This window comes from Bos javanicus, chromosome 26 (assembly GCF_032452875.1).
Source record: "Bos javanicus breed banteng chromosome 26, ARS-OSU_banteng_1.0, whole genome shotgun sequence".
In the NCBI taxonomy this organism is placed as follows: Eukaryota; Metazoa; Chordata; class Mammalia; order Artiodactyla; family Bovidae; genus Bos; species Bos javanicus.
Window position 1 is genome coordinate 25328642 of NC_083893.1, and position 23641 is coordinate 25352282.

The window sequence follows — 23641 nt, forward strand, 5'->3', positions numbered from 1 at the left end:
AACCAGCAGAGAAGTTATGTTTAGGGTATGAGAGTTGTGCATGGGGTATGAGTTGTAATTTCACATCAAGATGTCTCTCTGGAAAAGACTTGTGTAAAAATGGTGATTGAAATATTTATCATAGCAAATTTTAAAAGACAAAACATTTATCAGAGTCTGAAAGGATAAATAGACAATGGTTTATTGGTAAACTACAATGCTCTGCAGCAGTTAAAATGAATGGATTATGGCTAGGTGTGTCAACATGCATAAAATCCTCCAAACTGAATGTTGGACAAAACAAACTAGCTGCAGAACATATATCCTGTTAGGTGCAGAACATATATCCTAACCTGTGGGATAACATTTATGTAAATGTAAAAACACTTGAAAAGATAATCAAGTATTTGTGTTGATGGACAACATATACATCTAGTGGTAGATTTATGGTTGGCATCTTGTAGTTTTCTGTGTGTTGGAAATAATTCATAATGAAAGACAACAGAAGAGCAAGAGGTATACACACACACACACACACACACACACACACACAGAGCAGTGGAGTAACCTTCTGGAACTGGAGGAATCTGAGCAGAGACACAGAAGCTGGGAGCGCTGTGGCTGGGCACCTCTCACACGCTGCCTGCCAGGTTAGCTGTGTGTTCTGAGCTGTTCCAAATGGTAACTGGCCCAGGGCCCAGCCCATGGCAGGTACCCAGTGCATGTGTGGCATCTCCAGCTTTCTGGACATTTCAGCTTTAGGAGTTTAGCATCAGGATTTGGGAAGTTAGCTTTAAAATAGGGAAATGAGCCTGCTTCCTCTAAGTGACCCTGCCAGCAGATGTCTAGAGTCACGAGGTGAAGGATGATCTGCTTTTTTGTCAAAGTGACTTCTCCAGGCACTGCTGGCTCTGGCAGTGGTGCAGAGGCTTCTGCCAGCTGCCCCTAGCCCAGGGGAAGGAAACCCACCACACTCTGTGGTCAGTGCAGTGTGCAGTGACCATGCTAGAAAGGACAGAGTCTAGGCCTCCTTTGGTCCAGGGCCCACTGGCTCCTTGAGGCACCCTCACTGAGTGAGACTTGTGTCTATGTGCCTGCTTGAGCAGCCGCTGCCCCAGAAGCGAAGGAAGCTGAGCCATGGCATATCCTTTGTTGGGAAGCTCCTACCCTCAGCAGCCACTTTTGGAAAAGAACAAAGTCAATGTGAGTTGGTTGTGCAGCTTCCAGAAAGAGAAACTATGCGTCATGTTAAGTACACTACCTTTGATGAGGATTATTTGGATTCTGGAAGGAAGTCTGTTGTGACACCAGTCATGAAAGGAGACCTGAGAATTTCGCTCTTACAAGCAAGATGTTTGCTATATATAGCATGAAGAAAAGTTTTTAGTTGGAAACAGCTTAGCACTGTGTTGGTGGGATAATAAGATTTAAAGTCCAGAAGGGGCCTTATGATTATCTGAGTTAAAACTCTTGTGTTGAAGATAGAATGGGGCTTGGCAAAGATTCTCTTCTTGACCAGGCTCTAGTCAGAGTCCTCTGAGCTCTTTTCACCTAGGGCCAGTCCTTAGATATGTCCTCAAGAGCCCATTTTTAGCAACAATCCTGCTAAGTGAGTTTAGCCAGAATCCCCACCACCCCTCACAATATCTCATTGCACTCCATATCTGATGGAAGTCCTCATCCCCAACCATAACCCAGGTGACATCTGATCACCCCAGCCTGCCTTCAGCAAGAATCCTGTCAGTCAGCAAAGAATTTCCATACCTTCTTAGTAATGTTCTATCCACTGATTCCCCACCCTTCTCTTTGGCTTTAAGTTCCTACATTTTCCTTGGTGTATTTGAAGTATGGTCTAATCTCCCTTCTCTATTTCAAAACCTCATTACTGTGGTCCCTATACCTGTTGCAATAGTCCTGAATTATGTCTGCCTTGCCATTTTAAGAAATGTCAGGGTGATTCATTCTTTAACAGACGTAGAGAAGACTTTTCCAGGGTAATACTTTGAGTACATTTCAGAGTCAGTTCTTTACTCTAGATTCCAAGTTCAATGTTCTTTCCCCACCTGGTGCTATCTTTGTGCCTTCAGGACTGTAGAATCAAGAAGCAGTTTGTTCTATAAAATTTTTTAATTTGTATTAATAAAAATATACTATTGATAGTCTCTCGAGATTATGATATGTCTTCTCCCCTGCCCTGGATAGGATAGGAGATCAGAATGACTGGTCATTTAACCTTACTTCTGGTGTCATTTAACCTGATGCTAGATCCTTCCCTGGTACCAGATGCTAAAAGACTTTACCATTCTGCAAATTGGGCCAGCATCTGAAGTATCAGGTATGTTTTCTAGGTGTGGCTCTCTGTTGAGTTGTCATTGGACATCAGCAGGTGTTTGAGAACATGTGAGTAGATTTAGATGGATTCATGTATTCATTAACCCTTGAAAATAAAAACAAAGCAAAACAAGACAGTAATCAGTAGATTTTCAGCACACTTAGTACCATGTATGGTGCAATGCATTGGGCTGTTATAAGAAATGGCTTTTTGCTCTTGGGGAAGTATAGTTGAGGAAAAAGTTACAGAATAAAAATAGTATGATCACAACAATAGGATAAACACTAGAATAGTAAAATGTGTGAGGTAGTACAAGCACACAAAGGAAATGGAGATTAATTCCCCAGTGAGAAAGTTGGAAGGAGGGTGATAATAGAGTTGAGAATAAAGATTATAGAGAAATTTACTAAGTAAAGGAAATAGGGGGTAGAGATAGCTCAGACAGAGAGGAATGCTGTGCCACAAATGTAGGCAATAAAAATTCAGGACATTAAGAAGCTGAATGAGGCTGGAGAGGAAGGGGCAGAGGAGGCAGTGGCTGGAAATGGGTCTAGTAAGGGAAGTTACACCCAGACTTTACAAGACTAAGCTTGAAAGATACAACTTCACTGTGTGTAGGCAGTGGGTGATTACTACCAGGGAGTACAGTGGACAGGTCTGTGTGGTTGACATATAGCCTGATGACAGCATGGAGATTGGTGGGAGGGGGAGAAGTTTGAAGAAAAGCATCTGATTGGGGGATTGTTGCAAAAACGATGATGCACTAGCCACTGCATTGGATGAGCACGAGACGATCAGGGGTCTCAGTTATTTAGGAGATAGAATCATTAAGACCTAGAGACTGAGCTGGGTTCGAGAGATAAAGGCAAGGATTTCTCTCATTGGCAGTGATTCCTAGTGCCGAAGGTAGTCAGGAGACAGAAGATAAGAATTGAGTTTTGGGGGTGCTGATTATTAAAGTTCGCATAACCAATGACCATGTGGGGCCTGGAGCCTAAGGAAGGATTAGAAATACTGACGTTTGTTTATTCAGTAAATGTGCCAAGTGTGCATGATGTGTAAGATGTTCTGTACATTTTGAAAGAAGACATGAAGGTCCTTTGTATTTTCATTTATGTCTATTTATTTTTTGACGTTTCAGAATGCCTACATCTGTTGGGAAGTTTCCAACATGTTGTATTTTTTATCCTCGTAAATGCCCTGTAAGATTAGATTATCCCTATTTTTTTGAGTAGGAAATTTGAGGCTCCAGCAGGTGCAGTAACCTGCACTTGGTCCTGAAACCAGGGATCTGCCCATCTAAGAATGAACAAGAGTTTGCTGTGCCCCAAGTTCATGCTGTTTCCTCTTCCCATAGCATTCCCTGAATTTCCTCGTCCTTGAGGACCTTATGTTGTGGCGAGGGAAACAGAATATAAGGAAACTAATCATGACAATATCAGAAAATCAAAGAGTACATTTCATGCACAGTATGTGCCTTGGGTGTACAACAGATGGGGAACTTTGTACTTGTGCAGGGGAGAAATGAGCGGCAACCAGGGAGAAGGCCAGTGAAGCCTTACCAGAGGGTGGGTACTTAAGCCAGGCCTGGGACACTTGGCTTATAAAGCTAAGCTGTGGGCCAAGGCAGAAGCAGATTAAAGTTAGAAGGTGGGTAAATCGAGGGAGATTAGATTAGAAGGTAATCAAGGAAAAGGCAAGGGCAGGTAGTTACTGTTACCAAAAGAGCACAGGGCCAGAGTTGGAATGCAGGTACCCCTGGGGTCACCTGACCGTAGAGATGGTGAGTAGTCCTCTGTGGCTTCCTGAAGCTCCAGTGGGAGAGATTTCCTGAGTCTAGCTAAGGAAGGTGATGGCAGACAGAATGAGAACCTGATGATACAGGTCCTGAAAAGGGAGGGAGGTGTGTGGGGTGGGGGTGGGGAAGCGAGGCGGGAGCAGCAGGAAGCTTGGCTTCTTGAATCCACTTTCGGGTACTGGCTCTCCCTCCTCCATGGAAAGGAGAGAGGTGGGATGGAAAGGGAGGAGCCTGTGGATTGGTTGGCCTGCCTTTGTTCTCAGAGCCCTGGCTCGTGGTCTTAGTCAGAGCACCCAAAGGAGGAACAGGTAGCCAGCAGGAAATTGGCATGGAGAACGAATGGTAGCCGCTCAGTGTTGCTGGCTCTTCCCCTGATGCACCATTGCTCCTGTGGGAAGGAAGCATCGGACTCTGCTGCGTGTGGCTGGGTTTGGCTGTTGGATCCCGTGAGGCTCCTGGATGCAACACTTCCTGCCCCTCTGAGGGTCTCCTGGTTTCAGGCTCAGTAGAGGGGCATGAAGGTGGTTGTACCTCAGAAGGTCTGGCCTTTCTCCCTGTTGTTCCCCCAGCAGGGACTCAGGCTTCTCCGCACAGAGCTCTGGGAGGATAGAGGGCTGAGCACCGGAGGCAGCCTACCTCCACAGCTCCTGTCACCGCACCACTTCACAAAGGGCAGGAAAGTAGGTCTCTGAGAAAGTCCGGGAACAAAGGGGAGCAAGCTTAGGTAGTAAGCAGATGCATTAGTCTAATTGCTGTTCTAAAATTAATGGGGCCTTTTATCTCAGAGGAACACTTTCTAAGCACTCATGTAATTTGGGAACAAAGATGCAGGTTGGGGTAGAGCTGGGCTCCCCTGGAAACACAATCCCCCATTTGGTAAAACAATCTTTTCCTTTCTTTCTTCCTCTTTTACCTGCAGATCAACAGATTATGGCACCACCTATGAAAAGCTGAATGACAAAGTGGGTTTGAAGACTGTCCTCAGTTACCTCTATGTCAACCCCACCAACAAAAGGAAGGTGAGAAGGGGGATCATTGGGTCCTGAGCACTCCCTGTGGAGTGGCAGGGAAGCCAAAGGCCAAGAGTTCAGAAAAAGACAGTAGCCATGGAGTCACTTGCAGAATGTCTATTTTATATGTCAAGAACACCATGGACACTGTAACTCAAACAAGTGCCTTGAGATAGTAGTGACAGTAATAACAACCACAACAATGGTAAAATGATGTAACTATTTTAGGAGCTTCTCTGTGCCACGGAGGGCTTGTGCTGTGTGCTTTACACACTTTATCTCATGTGTCCTCACAGTGAATCTCTAGGGTACAAATGATTACTATCCCCATTTTACAGGGGAAGAAACTGAAGCTCAGAGAGTTTAAGTAACTTTCTAGCTTAAAGCCAGACAGTAACAGATAGTATGGTGATTAACAGATCTGGGATTTGAGAATGGGTTGGCTTGACTCTGGGTTTCCCAGGTGGCGCAGTGGTAAAGAACCCACCTGCCAATGCAGGAGACATGTAAGAGATGTGGGTTCTATACCTGGGTCAGGAAAAATCTCCTGGGTGAAATTGTATAAGGTCAGACTTTGCTCACAGAGACCTCTTGGAAGAAGGGGGCCTGGGTTCCACAGAATGATGGATGATTATAGAAAATAAGTGTTGTATGATCTATTGGCTGCGGGGAGATGTGATATTTCCCAAGCGAGGGAGGCACTCCTTCCTATTCAGAAACTTAGGCAGGTCTGGCCCCAGTAGATACCCCACAGATATGAAAGGCCATTTCAGGGTTTCTAATTTGCCAACAAAGGTCCATCTAGTCAAGGCCATGGTATTTCCAGTGGTCATGTATGGATGTGAGAGTTGGACTGTGAAGAAAGCTGAGCGCCAAAGAATTGATGCTTTTGAATTGTGGTGTTGGAGAAGACTCTTGAGAGTCCCTTGGAATGCAAGGAGATCCAACCAGTCCATCCTAAAGGAGATCAGTCCTGGGTGTTCATTGGAAGGACAGATACCGAAGCTAAAACTCCAATACCTTGGCCACCTCATGTGAAGAGATGACTCATTGGAAAAGACCCTGATGCTGGGAAAGATTGGGGGCAGGAGGAGAAGGAGATGACAGAGGATGAGATGGCTGGATGGCATCACCGACTCAATGGACATGAGTTTGGGTAAACTCTGGGAGTTGGTGATGAACAGGGAGGCCTGGTGTACTGTGATTCATGGGGTCACAAAGAGTTGGACACAACATCCCATCACTTCATGGGAAATAGATGGGGAAACAGTGGAAACAGTGTCAGACTTTATTTTTTTGGGGGCTCCAAAATCACTGCAGATGGTGACTGCAGCCATGAAATTAAAAGACGCTTACTCCTTAGAAGGAAAGTTATGACCAACTTAGATAGCATATTGAAAAGCAGAGACATTACTTTGCCATCAAAGGTTCGTCTAGTCAAGGCTATGGTTTTTCCTGTGGTCATGTATGGATGTGAGAGTTGGACTGTGAAGAAGGCTTAGCGCCAAAGAATTGATGCTTTTGAACTGTGGTGTTGGAGAAGACTCTTGAGAGTCCCTTGGACTGCAAGGAGATCCAACCAGTCCATTCTGAAGGAGATGAGCCTTGGGATTTCTTTGGAAGGAATGATGCTAAAGTTGAAACTCCAGTACTTTGGCCACCTCATGCGAAGAGCTGACTCATTGGAAAAGACTGATGCTGGGAGGGATTGGGGGCAGGAGGAGAAGGGGACAACAGAGGATGAGATGGCTGGATGGCATCACTGACTCGATGGACGTGAGTCTGGGTGAACTCTGGGAGTTGGTGATGGACAGGGAAGCCTGGCATGCTGCGATTCATGGGGTTGCAAAGAGTCGGACACGACTGAGCGACTGCACTGCACTGAACTGAAAGGACTGAAAATGGCATTGCACTGCCCAGCTCTCCCCTTGTCATCTGATTTTTACTCCCCAGTGGTTTTGCAAACCTTTTCTTTAGCGAGGTAGGTGCAGGGGTGATCTTCAACCCATTGTTCAGGTGTCCCTGATTTCTGATTCCAACCTGGCAGAGTCCAAGCTGTGACTGAGAACAATGATTGCCAGTGCTACTCAAAGCAGAGTGACTTGGACTCAAACCCTTAGCATCATATCCCAGAGCCAACCCTTCTCCTCACTCCCACCTAGCTATTCCCAGTGAAGGGCAAAGCAGAATTGGTGACTCACTCCTGGCTCAGCATTGGTGGCTGTTGCCCAAAGATCCAGCAGCTCCAGGGGTGCCCACACCTGGGAATGGGCAGGTGTGGGCACCAGCCAGGTGCCAAAAAACTGATAATCAGGATGACTGTGTACATGCTTGTTCCTGGTTTTAGCTGAGTAGTTTCTCTTTTTTAATCCCAAAGAGTTGTCATTTTTCCATTTTTCAATATTGTTGTTTGAATTATTGAATGTTAGACCTGGGAAGGATCATAGATTTCATCTGAACAAGTGGTTATTGATGGTTTTTGAACTGCAGCTCCTCAGCAAATATGTTTAAAGCTCTAGATCTCCTCTTAGACACATACCCCCCTCCACAAAATTTTTCTAAGAATTTTTGGATGTTAATGAATACCCTTAATCCCATCTCTTGACCCAGGATGTCCATGGAGTCTTGGTTAAGAATCTTTCATGTATAACAATAGTCTCAATTTCCAGATGAGAAACTGATGCCAGAAAAGTCCCCAAAGCCAGGTTTAAAAAAGGAGCCAGAGTAAGAGCCGAGGGCTCCTGATGCTCAGTCCAGGTTTTCTGGCTTCAGACCACGTTTTGCTCCTTTTCCTTCCATATGGTCATAGCGCCAGGCTCTAAAATTGATGGTTTAGTCCGGACCTGGGAGCTTGAGGCAGCTTGCTTCATGATCTGGAATTTAAGCTCAGTGCCATGTCCATGATATGGACACGTGATTAAACTTGACTGAATCAAGTCAGCCATGATCCATCTCCACTCTGCCTTATCCTTTTATTAAGAAGGAAGCTGAGTGCAACGGAGGACAAATGTCCTTTCCATGTCGCTCAGATAGTCAACGGCAGGATGGATAGTTTGTTTTTGACTCTCAACATAAAGCTCCTCCCACCCACACAGTGACTTGGGGTCAAGTGAAATCACAAGGAGTGTCTGCACTCTGGAAGAAGAAAGAAGTAGGTGTTTGACACATGGCAGATGTCCTTCAGCAATGATCTCTCACCTATGACTGGACCACAACAAAAGTAATCATATCTTCATGGAGATGATAGATCAGCTGTCTTTGTAAGGATTTTCCCAAGGGGCATATGAGGAGTCATGCCTGTTTGCATCCATTCTGGTAGTCATCTGTCACATATGTTTTCCATTAGACTCCTACTCATAACATATCTTTCAGTCTTCTGCCGTTTTTCTCTACTCCTAGTTTGTCTCTTCTTAGTATAACCTACAGGTGGTCAGTCGTGTGGGAGACAAAGAGAGGATAAGACAAATGCTGAGGGTTAGAAAGAATGTAAAGCTAGGCTTTGATGCCCACTGGTGCAGAAGGCACCTCCATTTCCCCATCCCAGAGATGATGTTCAGACCATGGGCTCTCTGGAGCAATTTCTCAGAGGAATTATTGCCCAGTTAACAAACGTTAAGCCAGTTATAGGCTTCCCAGGTGGTGCTAGTGGTTAAGAACCTGCCTGCCTGCCAATGCAGGAGACATAAGAGATGAGGGTTCGATCCCTGGGTCAGGAAGATCCCCTGGAGAAGGGCATGGCAACCCTCTCCAGTATTCTTGCCTGGAGAATCCCATGGACAGAGGAGCCTGGTGGGCTATAGTCTACATGGTTGCACAGAGTCAGACATGACTGAGTGACTAAGCATGCACACACACGCATGTGTTTTAACTTCATAAGAAACTCCCAAACTCTTTCCGAAAGGCCATTTTGCCTGTGTTTTCAGAGAAACACCACCAAAACGCAGTTAAATCCCATGTAAGAGGCACTGCCACCCAGAAAGCTAAAGTGCAGATATTTTCTGCACTCAGATCAGGAAGAGACAAAAAATAGGCTAGTGCCATGGATTTGCTGGTTTATTTATTTTGGAACTAGCCATAGAAATTGACTTCATAAGGAGACTGAGTGATCCTGAAGTGCTTTCTGAATCATCCAAGGAGGGATGAAACTAAATTCTGTTTCATTTTATTGTCCAGTGTTTTTGATTGTATCCTGAGCCTCAAGACGTTGGCAATGCACAAATATTCCAAGTGGTGACTTTCTCTTAACCAGAATGTTTAAGTTTACTAGACCTATACTTCTCAAGCCACTCAGGAAAAATGATAGATATAAATAAAATACCCTTGTATGCTTCTTTACTGGTGTAGTGATGTGTGGGTCATTATGACCTTGTAATACAACTTTTTAAAAAGGTCCTGTCTTACATGTATCTCAGAGTTTAAACCAGTGGTCATCTGAATTCTCATCTGTCTCAATTAAGCAAGATTCTTTTGATTCTCTCAGCATTCAAATTATCTGTAGCTCCCGATGTTCATCAAGCAGCTAATGGCAGTAGTCTCTAGCAGATTTTTCAGTTAATCTTGTTGAAGTAGTGACTTTTCACCTAATGAGTTACTTATGTAACAGATGGCTAGTGCTTTCCCTGGAGGCTGTGAGTGCATCAGAGTTCTGTCACCCTTAGCAAGACAGTAAAGTATGCTCACATTTATATAGTTGTTCCCAAAGCTAATTGTTGATGTCTTAATACTTTTTTGACAACATAAAATTTCTCAGTGTAGAAAGCTAATAAGCTATTAGGTTGAAAGTAGAAATGTTGATGTGTGTAGAGTCTCCTACTAGTATTAATCTTAGTTAGCATTAATTGAGCATCTACTATGCTCAGATTCTTTTTAGGATTGTTATCTGTATAAATTGCCAGTCCTCCCAACCACTTTAGAAAGCAGGCAAGATAAGGAAAGAGCCTCTCTGTAAATCATACCACGCTTGTTATACTTGTAAATGGTGAGTCTTCAAGAGTCTCCCCAGGTTTATTTATAAATAAAGGTTTATTTGGGGGACGAATTAGGAAACATCTGGCAATGCTGCTGCTGCTGCTAAGTCGCCTCAGTCGTGTCCAACTCTGTGCGATCCCATCAACGGCAGCCCACCAGGCTCCCCCGTCCCTGGGATTCTCCAGGCAAGAACACTGGAGTGGGTTGGCATTTCCTTCTCCAATGCATGAAAGTGAAAAGTGAAAGTGAAGTTTCTCAGTCGTGTCCAACTCTTTGGGACCCCATGGACTACAGCCCACCAGGCTCCTCTGTCCATGGGATTTTCCAGGCAAGAGTACTGGAGTGGGTTGCTATTTCCTTCTTGAGGGGATCTTCCCAACCCAGGGATCGAACCCAGGTCTCCCACATTGTAGGCAGATGTTTTACTGTCTGAGCCACCAAGGAAAAATGCTCCCTTAAGGAAGCTGCAATTTGGACTGCTACTGCTGCTGCTAAGTCGCTTCAGTCGTGTCCGACTCTGTGCGACCCCATAGACGTCAACCCACCAGGCTCCCCCGTCCCTGGGATTCTCCAGGCAAGAACACTGGAGTGGGTTGCCATTTCTTTCTCCAACGCATGAAAGTAAAAAGTGAAAGTGAAGTCGCTCTGTCATGTCCAACTCTTAGCGACCCCATGGACTACAGCCCGCCAGGCTCCTCTGTCCATGGGATTTTCCAGGCAAGAGTACTGGAGTGGGGTGCCATTGCCTTCTGCAATTTGGACTAGTTTGTACCTAAATAGAGTATAGATGTGAAATGCCGGGAGCTACTTGAGTTGAAGTTGTTCTAGGCCATCCTGTGGTGGCATCAGCACTGTTTTAATGGCATTGATCTGCACTAGTTGTACTTGATGTGATTCTGCATTTCTTGCTGTTTTCCTTTCTCTGATCATTTCCTGGGTGATGTCTGAGCCTGGCACTTTGAGCTTGAGGACCAGTGCATTAGTTTCTGATGCGTGTGTCTGAGGCTTGCCTCTGGAGGAGCCCTCTGTTCTGGTGGCATCTGAGCTCCAGCTCACAGCCTACCCTTCGCTTTGTAGGAGATAAACATCCCTGGGTTCCTGGAACTCATTACTGTCAGCTGACTCTGTCCACAGACCCATGCAGAATGACACATGTCAAGGTTAAAAGCCTGCATTTACCGGCACTGTGCTTCGTAAAACAGGCTAAAGTCTTTGTGCCTCAACAAGAGAGGGGCTTAGCTATCATGGGTGTCTATTTAAGAACAAATCTTTGAGTGAATGGAGAAATGCAGGCGGGTTATGGCCTAATTGCTCTGGCTCGAAAGCGGCTGCCACCTGCAGATTTGGAAACAGTGTTTTGGAAACGACATAGAGCACAGAAAGTCCTGACTGCCAGGGAGTGTGATCAAATTGCTGCAGGGTAGAGGTGTGTGTGCCTGTGTGTGGGGATGGAGTGAGGGGGGGTTGGTGTGGGAAGACGGTAAGCACTGATATCAGAAGAGAATGAGGACTTTTTAACACTGAGCTCCTAATAAGTTCTGGGCACTGGGCTAAGCTCATTTCTACATTCAGTTTTTAGTTTCTCTCTTAATCCCCTGAGCCCTGGTAGTTTTATTCCCCTTTGGCAGGTGAAGAAACTGAGGCTCAGGCAGATGAGCCATTTGCTTTCTCTAAAGTAGTTGGTAAGAGGGGGTTCAGGATCCCTGCTCACCTCTGTCTGACCACACAGGCCATGCTCTCTACTCTGACCTGCTTCAGCTTGGCTGCCCGTGCCACAGATACAAAGACCAGGTTGCTTTCATTCCTGGATGCGTAGTCACTCTGTTACCTGGAGCTTTCTGCCCATTACTGTTAGAGGATTATCAGTTTCTTGGAGGAGGAGAGGAGTGTTAGATCTTCCTTTCCTAATTGATTTACCAGTGAGAAGGATAATTACTTCCAGGCTACCCTGCAGAAATACAGTGGGAATCACCACTCAGATTTCTCTGATGAGCCGGCCGTCTCTGTCAAGCTGTTAAGAGGTATTGTGTGTCTGATCAGATGTTGGTTATTTCCATGTCAGCCTCTCAATACATCAGCATAACCCTGAGCTCTCTTTGACACAATGGAAAACCTCTAAACAAAACACAGAATCTTAAAATCTCGCACCCCCTGCCTTCCCTGACCGTGTCTCCTAAGATTGCTGGAGGGTCAGGGAAAATCAGTTCTAAGGTATCTGTGAATACCTTAGAATATCAATTCACAGATATTAAAATCTCTTACACGAAAGCAAAGCAAAAGAAGAATGCAAAAAAAAAAAAAAAAAAGAAGGATAATTTTAGGCTATTAAACCATCTGTTAAGTGTCTTGCTCTGAGCAAAGTATTTTGGATGGGAGCTTCCTGCTTTCAGAAATATGGAGTCTACTCAGCCAGACAGGATGCGCACAGAAAACAGCTGCATGCATAGACCTAGAGTCTCAAATGTGAATGCAGACAAGGGCCAGACAGACAGTGCCCGTGAGAGGTGTGGGCCAGGTGGGGACTGCCGTGGTCATCTAGGCTCCTGGTGACTGTCCTCATGTGAGGAGAAAGGCTCAGAGCAGCCACACTGTCATTGTCCCTGTTTCCTGATTTCCTTAAGAGATTTTTCTCTGCCTATTTTCTTATAAATTTATTTATTTTGAAATGTTTTAGATAGGCTAGGATGTGGAGTTCAGCATGTGGGACCTGGCAGGCTGTCCCAAATTTGCTTGAATCCCTTGGACCCAATTGGCCTCATGTGTCATATGTCTTCAGATAAAAAGTCTTCAGATAAAAAGCTGGTATTTAGTGTGGTCCTTGGGGCAACAGGATAAGGATGACACATAGAAGCTGCTCTTACTGGGGCCCTGCGGTGCTGCTTTTATGATCTGTGTGAGAGAGAAATTAAGCTGAGCAATGCTCACAGAGCACTCCCTTTAACTCAAAGGACTCACATAGTAGGTTCTGCAGTGCAGAGGGACCTTTTATATCAGGTAAGGGTAAGACCATTAAGACAGGTGGAGGAGGCAGACATCTTCTTTATGGTTCTGGTTCTCCACTTGGGTTACTGAGTGTTCTTGAATAAGTGAGCTTCCTCGCAGAGCATCCATTTCCTTATTTGTATAGTGGCTAGGGTGGGTCCTAAACTATTTGAGGTTCCTTCCTGCTTAGATGGCCTGGCTGGCCACCATTTGGACTGTGCCTCTCAGAGGGCTACACGGTGATATGTGATGATCTGTGGACTTTGGGTTTGGTGGCAGTCAGGTGGGTAGTCCTTGGAAGGTGTGATCCCCATAACTCTTGGATTTATGGCCATGTATTCAGGAAGATGCCTAGAGAAGGGAATGGCTACCCACTCCTGTATTCTTGCCTGAAGAGTTCCATGGACAGAGGAGCATGGTGGGCTATCGTCTGTGGGCTTGCAAAAAGTCAGACACGACTGAGTGGCTAACACTTTCTCTTCATTGGCCAGCTAAGCCCTGTCATTCAGGTCAGGTCTTCTGAAGTCAGAGTTCCTTGTTCGGAAGGTGGCTGATTCCCTGCAACAACTGTCTCTGCTGGTGGAACTCAAAACGGCAGCATCTTCCATGGCACAGTTGAGGAGCCCCATCAGCATGAGCTGATGCAATTCCCATGAGCATCACTTTCTCAGCTAAGCATGCACAGCCCTCCTCCAGCAGGAAAGGGAGCTGGAGAAGCTGTTTGCATCTGTTCTGGCAACCCAGGGGTGAGGACACCGCATATCAAAATAGCAGGCAAGGGAAGAGCTCTTCTGTGGCATACTTCTTCCATCATAGCCACCTACTTCCTGCAGTCTCAACCAGGCATTTCATCTCTGTTGACCCTGCTTTCTTCCTTCAGAAGAAGCAGCATAATAAGCTATATTTAAAAAGCAAATAAGAGAAATCCTTCTTAGAGCTAATATTTGTTTCTGTTTCCAAAGAGTCTAAAAAAGAATGGATATATATATAACTGAATCACTTTGCTATACACCTCAAACTAAAAACACATTGCAAATCAATTATACTTCAAAATAAAATAAAAATTTAACAACAGTAATAACTTAAAAAACAAAAGTAACAAGTGTTTATGATAGTAATAAAATGGCAATAATAATGATGTTGACGACAATGATGATAAGAAGGTGAAATACCAGCCAGCAGCTTTTGAGAAGTTTCACTATGTGCCAAAATTATTCTAAATGCTTCATATAAATTAACCCATTTAATACTTCACCAGCAACTGTATGATGTTGGTACTATCATTAGTCCATTTACAAACAATGAAAGTTTGACACCAAGAGGTCAGTGACCTACTCAGATTTGATTGCTGATGGTCACTTACCTTGGTCTAATGTGCTCAGTAACTCACTTTTACTCATGCTTAATTCTTAGACTCACTGTGTATCAGGGATAAAAGGGCCCTCAGAGACTGTCTAGGAAGGCTGTCACTAAACAGAAGAGACCACTTGGGGACTTGCCCAAGGTCATGAAGTCATTTGCAGCAGAGCCATGTTCTCTGCCAAGCCCGGGAGCTCTTGACAGCTAGAGCGCATAGATCTGATGGAGAACCCTGACTGGGTTCCATGGTGGGTGCAGGTGGGGAGCAGTTGGGAATATGTACTTCCTACCCATCTCAGTCAGTGTGTGTTACAAACTATAGGCTTCATCCAAATATCTATAGCTTCTCACGTCTCTGGTCTCAAAGCCTGAGGGATATCTCAGCTGGAATTCTGTCTCAAATGAACCTGAATGAGAAATCAAGGGTCTGGAATCCAGGCTGCCTCTAGCATGTTGGAAGCACAGAATGGTTGAAAAGTGTGCCCAAGGCAAACAGTTATCAGAGAAATCAGACTGGGTCCTTCAGGGCAGAGTGTCAGGAAAAAAACAGATCGGATTTCTGGTTTAGGCCTCTCTCTGCAGTAGCTGGGGAACTTTGACCAAGTCACTTAAATTGCTGAGCCTCTGTTTCTTAAGCTGTAAAGTGGGGATAAAGACTGTTTACTTGTCCCCTCCTCCTAGGACCATAATTAGAGTAAAATGAGAAAAGTAGTATTGTTTTGGAGGAAACCAACTACAGAAAAGGACCCCTGAGAAGAAGCTGCCCCCAGGACCACACCCTGGAATCCAGGCGCCCCGTGAGCCAGCCGCAGGGCTCCTGGACCTCCACTGCTAGGCTGCCTGCTTCCTGGCTTCTGTAGGGAGGAAGCAGACCCCAGAACCTGGGTTTTTTGAAAGCCTCACATCCTGCCCTGTTCAGGAGGCACACCACCACCTGTGTTTTTTTCCAATCATCTTCCCTGTCTTTTAAAACCAAATCTGCTGCCTGACTGAGAGAGATTGATTATTCTGCTGATGGAGAGAAATGGTCCCACTCTTGTTAATTCACAACCAGCTCGTTTTTCTTGCTTCATAAATTAACAGTTACTGAGAGGCTAGAGCAGTGTTTCAGGAGATGAGTTTAGGGGAAAATGTGTGAAAGAAAGGAGTGAAAAGAGGAGGAGAACGGAACTTGGACCAAACTGTCTTCATTTATAACTGATTCCAACTCCAAACCTTTCTTTTCTTGGTATGTTCAGAAAAAGAACCAGAAAGTAGAACCCCAAGAATGAAAGTGGCTAACTTCAGGGACTGAGAAATCAGAATAAAGGAAAGAAGAAATCAAAAGAGAGGTGAATCAATGAGGGGAAAGACACTGGTTTACAGGTTTCCATTTACCTTTGCAAGTGTGACTCAGCGATGGGGTGGATGTGAAGTGTGGTTCAATTCAAGCTAATCACTTAAAGGAAAGGAATCGAGAGTGATTCTTGGAAATTCACTCTTTAGTCACAAAGTCCCTTTCTCAGCAAATATATGCATGTGGTCCCCTGTATAAATTACTGCAGTGTGCTCTAGCCAAAATTTTATTTAAAGGCTCATTAAAATGATTACTAGTTTTTTTTTTTCTTTTGCATTTTATTTGAAAATGGGAAGAATATAAACCTATAGCCTGGCTTCTCTCCAAAGTGCCCTTTGAGGTTTGCATTGAGTATATCATATTTTTTAAAATAAAGATGTGATTTGTACCAAGATTATTCATGCATTTAAGAGGAATAATAAAAATTAGCTCTTTACTGTACTTCATCATGATTTATGTTTGCCTAACCTGTTTTGTTTTGTTTTTTTTTTTTGTAATTTTATTTTTATTGGTTTTGGGTTTCTTTAGATGCATATATGCATCTATGTGTGTATAGAAAATGTTCAACAAAGAACATTATGCAAGCTTTAGAAATAACTGGAAAAATTAATACTGTGTCAGACTTGAAGAAAGATGCTATCCTGTGGCATAGCCTGAGCCAGTGAAAGATAGAGGTGCAAATCAGGCAGACTTTTGGAATAAAGCTTGGGATTTGAAGAGGAGAGAGATGACAATCTCATAGGGGAAAGAGGGTTTGGAGGTCTTTAGAGGCATATTGTGTTTAGCAGTGGCAAGTCTGGAGAGGGATGGGTGCGGCTAGATGTTGTAGACCCGTCGAAACTCAGGAATGGAGTTAGAACTTGGTGCAAAAGGGCATGGGGAACCATAGCAGACTTCTGAGCTGAGGGCTGATAGCAAGAGAGCCTCACATGAGAAGAACCTCTTGGGCTGATGAGGTGCCCATGTCGGGCATCCTACTCCATCTCTTCTCCCTGCCCTGTCCTCCCCGGACCTTCTGGGTATGTTTTCTGAGCATCACGGACAAGAGACAATTTTGCAGAGAGTCTGGGAAGCCAGGGCGATATATTCTTCCTAATGTTCTGATGCACAGTTACATAGCAAATGGGTCTCACTGCCCCTAAGGTAGAGATGCCTGTGACAAAAACAGCCATCACCACCAGTGAAAGAGATGACTATCGTTTTCTTTCTTGGTGAGCTCAGCCAAGCAGAGAGATTGCTCCTGGCACACGTGCCTTGCCCCCAGCCCGTCCCCCCATTACCAGTCCAAGGTCAGAATGACAGACGTCAATGTTCAGCACACGCTCAGCTGGCAGGCATGTCCGGGTAATGAGGGGCGAGCATCCTGGGATCCTCTGGCTGCCAAATAACTCCAGGGCAGATTTGGAGGCTGCGAAGCCCCACCCCCGCAGTTGGGGTCAGACCAGCCAGTGCATATGAGACACTGACCTCAGTGACAAACGGGCACCCAACTTGTGCTGGCACCTCCACGTGGAGAGCCCTGGGTGCAGGAGCAGACAGACAGCCTGTCCCTCCACAGCATGAGCGTAACCCTGAGGAGTGGCCCAGGATGTCCTATGATGACCAAACTGAGGAAAGAAATGAACCAGAGAGGAAAGAGGTGCGAGAAATGTAGATGACTATCTCCCAGCTGTCAGAGAGGGTCAGCGTGCAGCTTGGTTTAGAAACTTACTCACTGTTCCTGTTCCTCCCTAGTGCCCAGCGAGGAGCTCTGATGTGGAGAAAAGGGCTTCAGAGTACACTGCATGCCTGGCTGTGTGACCTTGGGTGCACTGTTTACCTTCTCTAAACCATAGCTTTCCCATCTGTAGATGGGGCTCTCAGTGGGGTCAAAAAAGCAAACCTAAGAATGAATGAATTTATATAGAGTGCAAAGAGTAGATGTTCAACACTGCAACCCCCTTCCACCACCACTCCACTTAAAGGAACCTCAATTTGGCTTCCCCTCTGCTCAGCGATGTCTCCCAGTTTCCAGGTAGCCCATCTCTGATAGCTGATTTTTTCATGGGAAAAGGAATCTCTACCTGTCTCAAGCCAGCATTAGGCAAAGTCTGTTCAACTTCCAAAACAACAGTAAATGTTGTCCCCTCTGCATCCCTTCTATTTCTCCCTCCATCCAGCCACCTGTCTTGTGTACTTTCTCACTGATCCATTGATTGCTTCTATCTCTCTTAATGGAGTATAAATTAAAAGCGATGGTTGCCAGCCTTGGGCAGTATGTGCAGAGCAAGTTTCCACCCATTATTACCCAAGCCCCATTAGGCACATAGAGCTGGTGAAACAGGGCTTTGCATCCAGGTCGGCCTGGCTCCAGAGCCCCAGAGAGCCCTCCAGCGTTGTAACCCCACGGAAAGCCATCTCCATCTGTGCAGATGCTCACACAGTCTCATTGCTCCCTCTTGGTGGTGCACAGATGATCTGTCTCAACACTGTGTGTCTGGGGAGCTCCTTGCTTTGTGGGGGCTCTGTGCCAGGCCCAGGGAGCACACAGGCACTTCAGGCCTGGACCCCACACAGGCAGAGATTGTATTTAAGTGGAACTTTCATTTAGGACTGAGACTTGGGAGAGAAGTGGGTGGTGTAAGACCTCAGGAACTGCAGTTATGGCAGCAACAGCTAGAATGGAAAATTATCCCCATTTTATGAGAAAGTTGGGAAAGCAACAGAGTGAGAATGAATGTGGGTGTTCAAAGGGGGAGAAAGAGAGAGAGAAGAGAGCACATCGAAGCAAAAAGACAAAGGTCTCGCAGCTGCAGAGAGGCCAGTCCAGGCTTCAAACCCAGATTGTCCAAATTGGAAACATGAGCTCTATAATACAATGGCTTATTGGCCTCCCTTGGCTTAGATGGACACTCTGACCTTCCAGAATCATCTCTTAAACACATCTAAAATAGTATCGATATGCAGTGCCATGGCCCTGTGCTAAGAAGTTATGGAAAACATTTCCTGCACTGAGGAGAAGTCAAGGAGTGCAGGGGTGCTGAATTTCCTTCAAAGTCAGATGACAATAGACCAGGGAGAATGGAGTGGCGTGTCACCTGCAGAAGATGCCTGAGCATTCAGTAGTTCCCAGGAGTGAGCTGCAGGGCTCTGCTCTGGCATTCCCACAAGGAACCCCGATAGGGCAAGGCTGGCTGGTCCCCAGGGGGCTGTTTGGTCAAGAAGCCACTTTGTGCAAATCCTGGCTCTGCCTCTCAGCAGCTGGTGTCTGGGGCACATTATTAACCATTTCTAAGCTTCTATTTCCTCATCTGTGTAATCATGATATGCAAGTACCTACCTCATAGGCTGAGAGGAGGAATAAATGAAAAATACTTGCAAATGCTTAGCCAGTAACTGACTCCAGGTGTCAAAGTCAGTAAATCCTACTACTATTACTCTTATCATCTCCCTGATGTCAGGACAACTGATGCCTATAAACAAGGGGTAATCCCATGATGGGGCTACCCATTGACAAACGGCCCTTGTCCTAGCTGGGTACTCAGGGTCTTCTTGGGCATCACGTGATCATTTTGGAGCAGTGCAGAGCTAGTAGGTGATTTGAAGGTTCAAGCCTCTCATGAAACTGATGAAGAAACTAAGTCCCATTAGAAGACTCTCATATACTCAAGGTTACCCAGCTTCTTAATGGCAGAACTAAGGACTTCCCTGGTGGCTCAGACAGTAAAGCATCTGCCTGCAATGCAGGAGATGAGGGTTTGATCCCTGCGTTGGGAATATCCGCTGGAGAAGTAAATGGCAACCCACTCTGGATTTCTTGCCTGGAGAATCCCATGGACAGAGGAGCCTGGTGGACTACAGTCTATGGGGTTTCAAAGAGTTGGACACAGCTGAGCAAATAATGCTTTCATTTGCCCGGCTTTGGACATCAGAGTTCTAGCTTCAAACCCAGTTCTCTTCTTGTGAAGTGGCACAGAAGACATTGCCCAATGCCAACAGATCTAGGTAGATGGGTGGCCAAGGAGGATGCAGACAACTGGGAGCTCCAGTTGAGGTTCTTGTGTGCCTAGTAAACTTAGAGCCTGCAGGGCACTGGGATCAGAAGGGGCCAAGTCAGTCTTTCAGACCAGGGTGACTCAGGTGGGGAGTCTCCCAAGGGCATCTGGCTATGGGTAAGGTCCTCACGGTCATCTTGGACCTAGAGCAGGCCAAGGCAGAAAAATCAGAGTCTGAGACAAGGCTGAACCAAGAGGGAAAAGGTCCAAGTTGGAGAAAGAAGGTGTGCTACAGTCAGAGGGTGAGAAAAGACGCCTAATGGAGAGACCAACCTGAAGGGAAGAGAGCTGGAGGAAAGGGGTGCAAGGCAAGCCTGGGCACAGGCTCCTGAGACTGTGAGGTTATCGGCAGCCTGTTTTCATGGGGGTCCTTTTCCCTTGTTGGGGGATGGTAGCAGGAGAGGCACTTGACTGATTAAAACAGTCAAGCCAGGCCAGACAAGAAGGACGGACACAGAAGAAGAGTAGCGGAGAGATAGGATGCAATTATCCAAAGTGGTCTTTGGCCTGAACCTCCGATCTTTAATCATCCCTGGGGAGACAGTGACAGGAGATATATGCATGGACGATTTCCTGACGCCACTCTGGACCTTTGGAGAGGAGTGAGTTGATGTCAGAGCAGACTCTTAGCACACAGGTTAGCTCCAGAAAGTCGGCTTGGAATGATAAAGCGCTGGCTTCCTGGTCTCAGCCGCCCTGCCTTGATCCCAAATCACAGTGCATCAGCATTCCATAGCTCAGAGGAGAGCAGTCTTGGAGACGCAAGGTTGTAAAAAGTTATTTCTTGAAGAAGATTTCCTCAACAATAATAGCTTCATGACGCGGCTGTCTGGAGAGCCCGTCTTGCCTCCGCTGGACCCTAAGACAGCTGTAAACGGTTTAAAGTACTCTGCATCACCCTCTCCTCTCAAGCAGCTATAAAGATGCTTTCCTTAGAAACCCCCAGCTGCTTGTGTATGAACTCACGCATGCTGAGTTTACCCTGAACTCCTCAGGTGAGTACTTAGGGTCCGAACCATCAACCTCTAGAAATGATGGAGGGAGAGGAAGTGGTAAGGAAGGAGACCCTTACCCCAGTCATCCTTTCAAAAAATGATACCAGTCAGAATGTGTCATTTATTTTTAGGAATTGTCACTTTGATCATGGCATTCCTTACTCAGAAACTTCCACGACCTGCTCAGTATCACTGGGCAGAAGTCTATACCAATGTGTGGTTTACCTTTGCAGGTTCTGAGCTCACCTGTCCATGCTTCTCTTTGTCCTGCTCAACTGCATCAGTTCTTTGACCTGGGACAAGTTTTTAAATGTGTCAAGAATCACTGGTCTAGTTGGAAGAAAGAAAAAATCATTTATCTGTTGAATATGTTGGAGTGTGTTTCTTGTGTCCCTGGCCTTTGCTTTCAGGGAGACTTGTCCAGAAGGGTGATAGATGTTCTGGGTCACAGAGGAAGGAGGTGCTGGCTCTACCTGGCAGGGCAGGAGGGCTCATAGTGAGCCTAATATTGAAGCCAGGTCAATGTATCAGGAAGGGTTTACTGAGGACTCATGGTGGGGGCAGGTTGCAGGGGGTTTCTGGGCCGAGGAAATAACATGCGTGAAAGCTTAGATGTATGAGAGCGTGAAGTATGTTCAGGAAGCCCCAGGTCTTTGCAGGGGGTAGACTGAAAGCCCATGTGAGGAGGCGGCAGAGGAGGAAAGAGGTGGTAAAGTGCTGCAGAGGAAGGGTCTCCTGTTCCGGGCTAGGTAGTGGAGTGTTACGTTTTGTTCTTAACAGAATACAGAGTAGGGTGTCATTGGATCAGATCTGTTGCTTAGAAAGGTCACTCCGGGAGGTAAGGGTGAAGGATGGTGAGAGTGACATCAGAGTCCAGTAGGACATTGCCTTATAAAAATTATTATTAGAATGATTGCTACTATTGAAATAATTATTTACAAGATTAGAAGTCATCTGAATGCCCAACCACGAGAGATTTATTAGTCAATTAAAATGCATTAGTGTGGTAGAATATCATGTAATAATTAAATATTAGGTTTGTTGATATGAAAACTTCTTCATTATATATTAGAAACAAAGAAGTTATAGACCTATGTATTTGAAATAGAGCAAGTGAAACGCTAGTGACTGACATGGTGCTCTGGGCAAGGGATGCTGAGGGCCTGGACTTCTGCAGTGGTGGAAGGTTGGAGAGGGAGGTTGGCTTTGAGAAGGGCTAAAGACATGGAGTCAACTCAACTTAGAGTTTATTTGGATGTTGCAATACAAAAGATTTTAGGGTGGTTCTCAGGATTTCAGCTGAGTAGATAAATGAGTGGGGATTGGGGATATTACTTAGACATGGATGAACTACAGAAAAAGAACAGGTTTTGGGCAAAAGATAATCAGTTTGGTTAGGGCATGTTGAGTTTGACCTCATGGAACATCCAGGTATGAAAGTTTTAGGCAGTTGGGTCTAGATCTTAGGAGACAGGCTTATACTTAAGAGCACACGTAAGTCTTGGCAAACAAAGATGAATTCAACAATAAAGTATGTTTGCAGTTCTTGTTGTTGAACATAGGATTAAGAGCAAATAAACCCAGTGTGGCATCAAAAAAGCAGACATTTATTAAAAATTTACTCTGTGGTTAGCACAGTGCCAGGCACAGGAATCACCAAGATGAACAAGACTTAGTCTTTGTCCAGGGAAACACATTACGATAGAGGTGTATTAAGTGCTTTGGTAACAAAAGAGGAAGTGATTAAGTCTACTGAGAGTGGTTAGTAGAAGACGTGGAACCGAGGTCATGTTTGACTTAAGTTTTAAAAGATGAGTGAGAATTTGTCAAATGGATTAGTGGTTGTAGTTGAATTTCACTTTAGAAGGCATGTTGTAGAAAAAAGTAGGTATTAATTTGAATCCCAGGAAGCTGAATATTAAATCCATTAGAAGCTTTCACTATAAAATTCAAGTTTCATTCTGTGTGATTGCTAAAACTGAATACGTGTTTTGTAAGTCAGTTTAAGTTCTCTCTGACTGAATAGCTCATGTAACCTTCACTTACCATGAGGCAAAGCAGCATTGAATACCTGAATACGGATGATGCCTGTGATATGTTTTCCTCCTGTTCATCGCAGCCAAGTCAAGCATGGGTTTTGGATGGACAGCCCTTCCCTAAGCTCCAGGCAGATGCCCCTGGTTGCTTTAATAAGAACGGGTGAATGCACCCTTTCTCACCTCTCAGGGGGTTATTGAAGGTCACTTAGCAAAGTGGTGGCAGGATCCCACTGCTGCATGTACCTTGCTGCACCACCAGGCACTTCCAAATGATGCTGCCCACATGTTTGGTCGCTGTCCTCTGGCAGTGCTTGTGTGCACTTCTGCCTTGAATTATGAGGCACAGCAGTAAGGACTGGTTCACATTTGACCACCAGTGGGGATGGAAGCCAGCCAAATGGTAGATGCTTGACCTGGTGGAGGATGACTGAGTGGCAGAGTTTGGACTTCCATCTTACCCTTTGATTTTGCTACATTTTACTGTGTTTTCTGTACTTCCAGGGCTTCCTGTGCTCCGGGAACCCACTCAACCTCAGCTTGCCTCTTTCTCTACTGCTATTAGTGCCTTGCATTTTTGACTGGGAAATAAATACAGTGCAGAGACCAAACCTTCTCAGGCTGATATGACTCTCAGTAGTTGGCAGGTAAATTTATAATCTGAGACTAGGCTGTGCTTTGACATCTTGCAATCGGATGGCGTTTATTGGGCAGGGAGCTCTGTTTTCCAGGGAAAGATATGATGTAAGTTAATTTGCTTTTATGTAGTCCCCACCCTGCTCAAAATCTGCTAGCCACTGCACATTGCTTCA

At 45.3% G+C, this 23641-nt stretch overlaps 1 protein-coding gene across 2 annotated transcripts in view; it reads left to right on the forward strand.

Moving 5' to 3' along the window:
- The window catches only part of SORCS3 (sortilin related VPS10 domain containing receptor 3), a 647321-nt gene that overhangs the window by 282349 nt on the left and 341331 nt on the right, over positions 1 to 23641 (forward strand). For both annotated transcript variants that reach the window (XM_061403393.1, XM_061403394.1), the window contains exon 3: positions 5029 to 5128. In XM_061403393.1, the coding sequence (XP_061259377.1) occupies positions 5029 to 5128 (100 nt within the window). The remainder of the gene's footprint in view (positions 1 to 5028; positions 5129 to 23641) is intronic.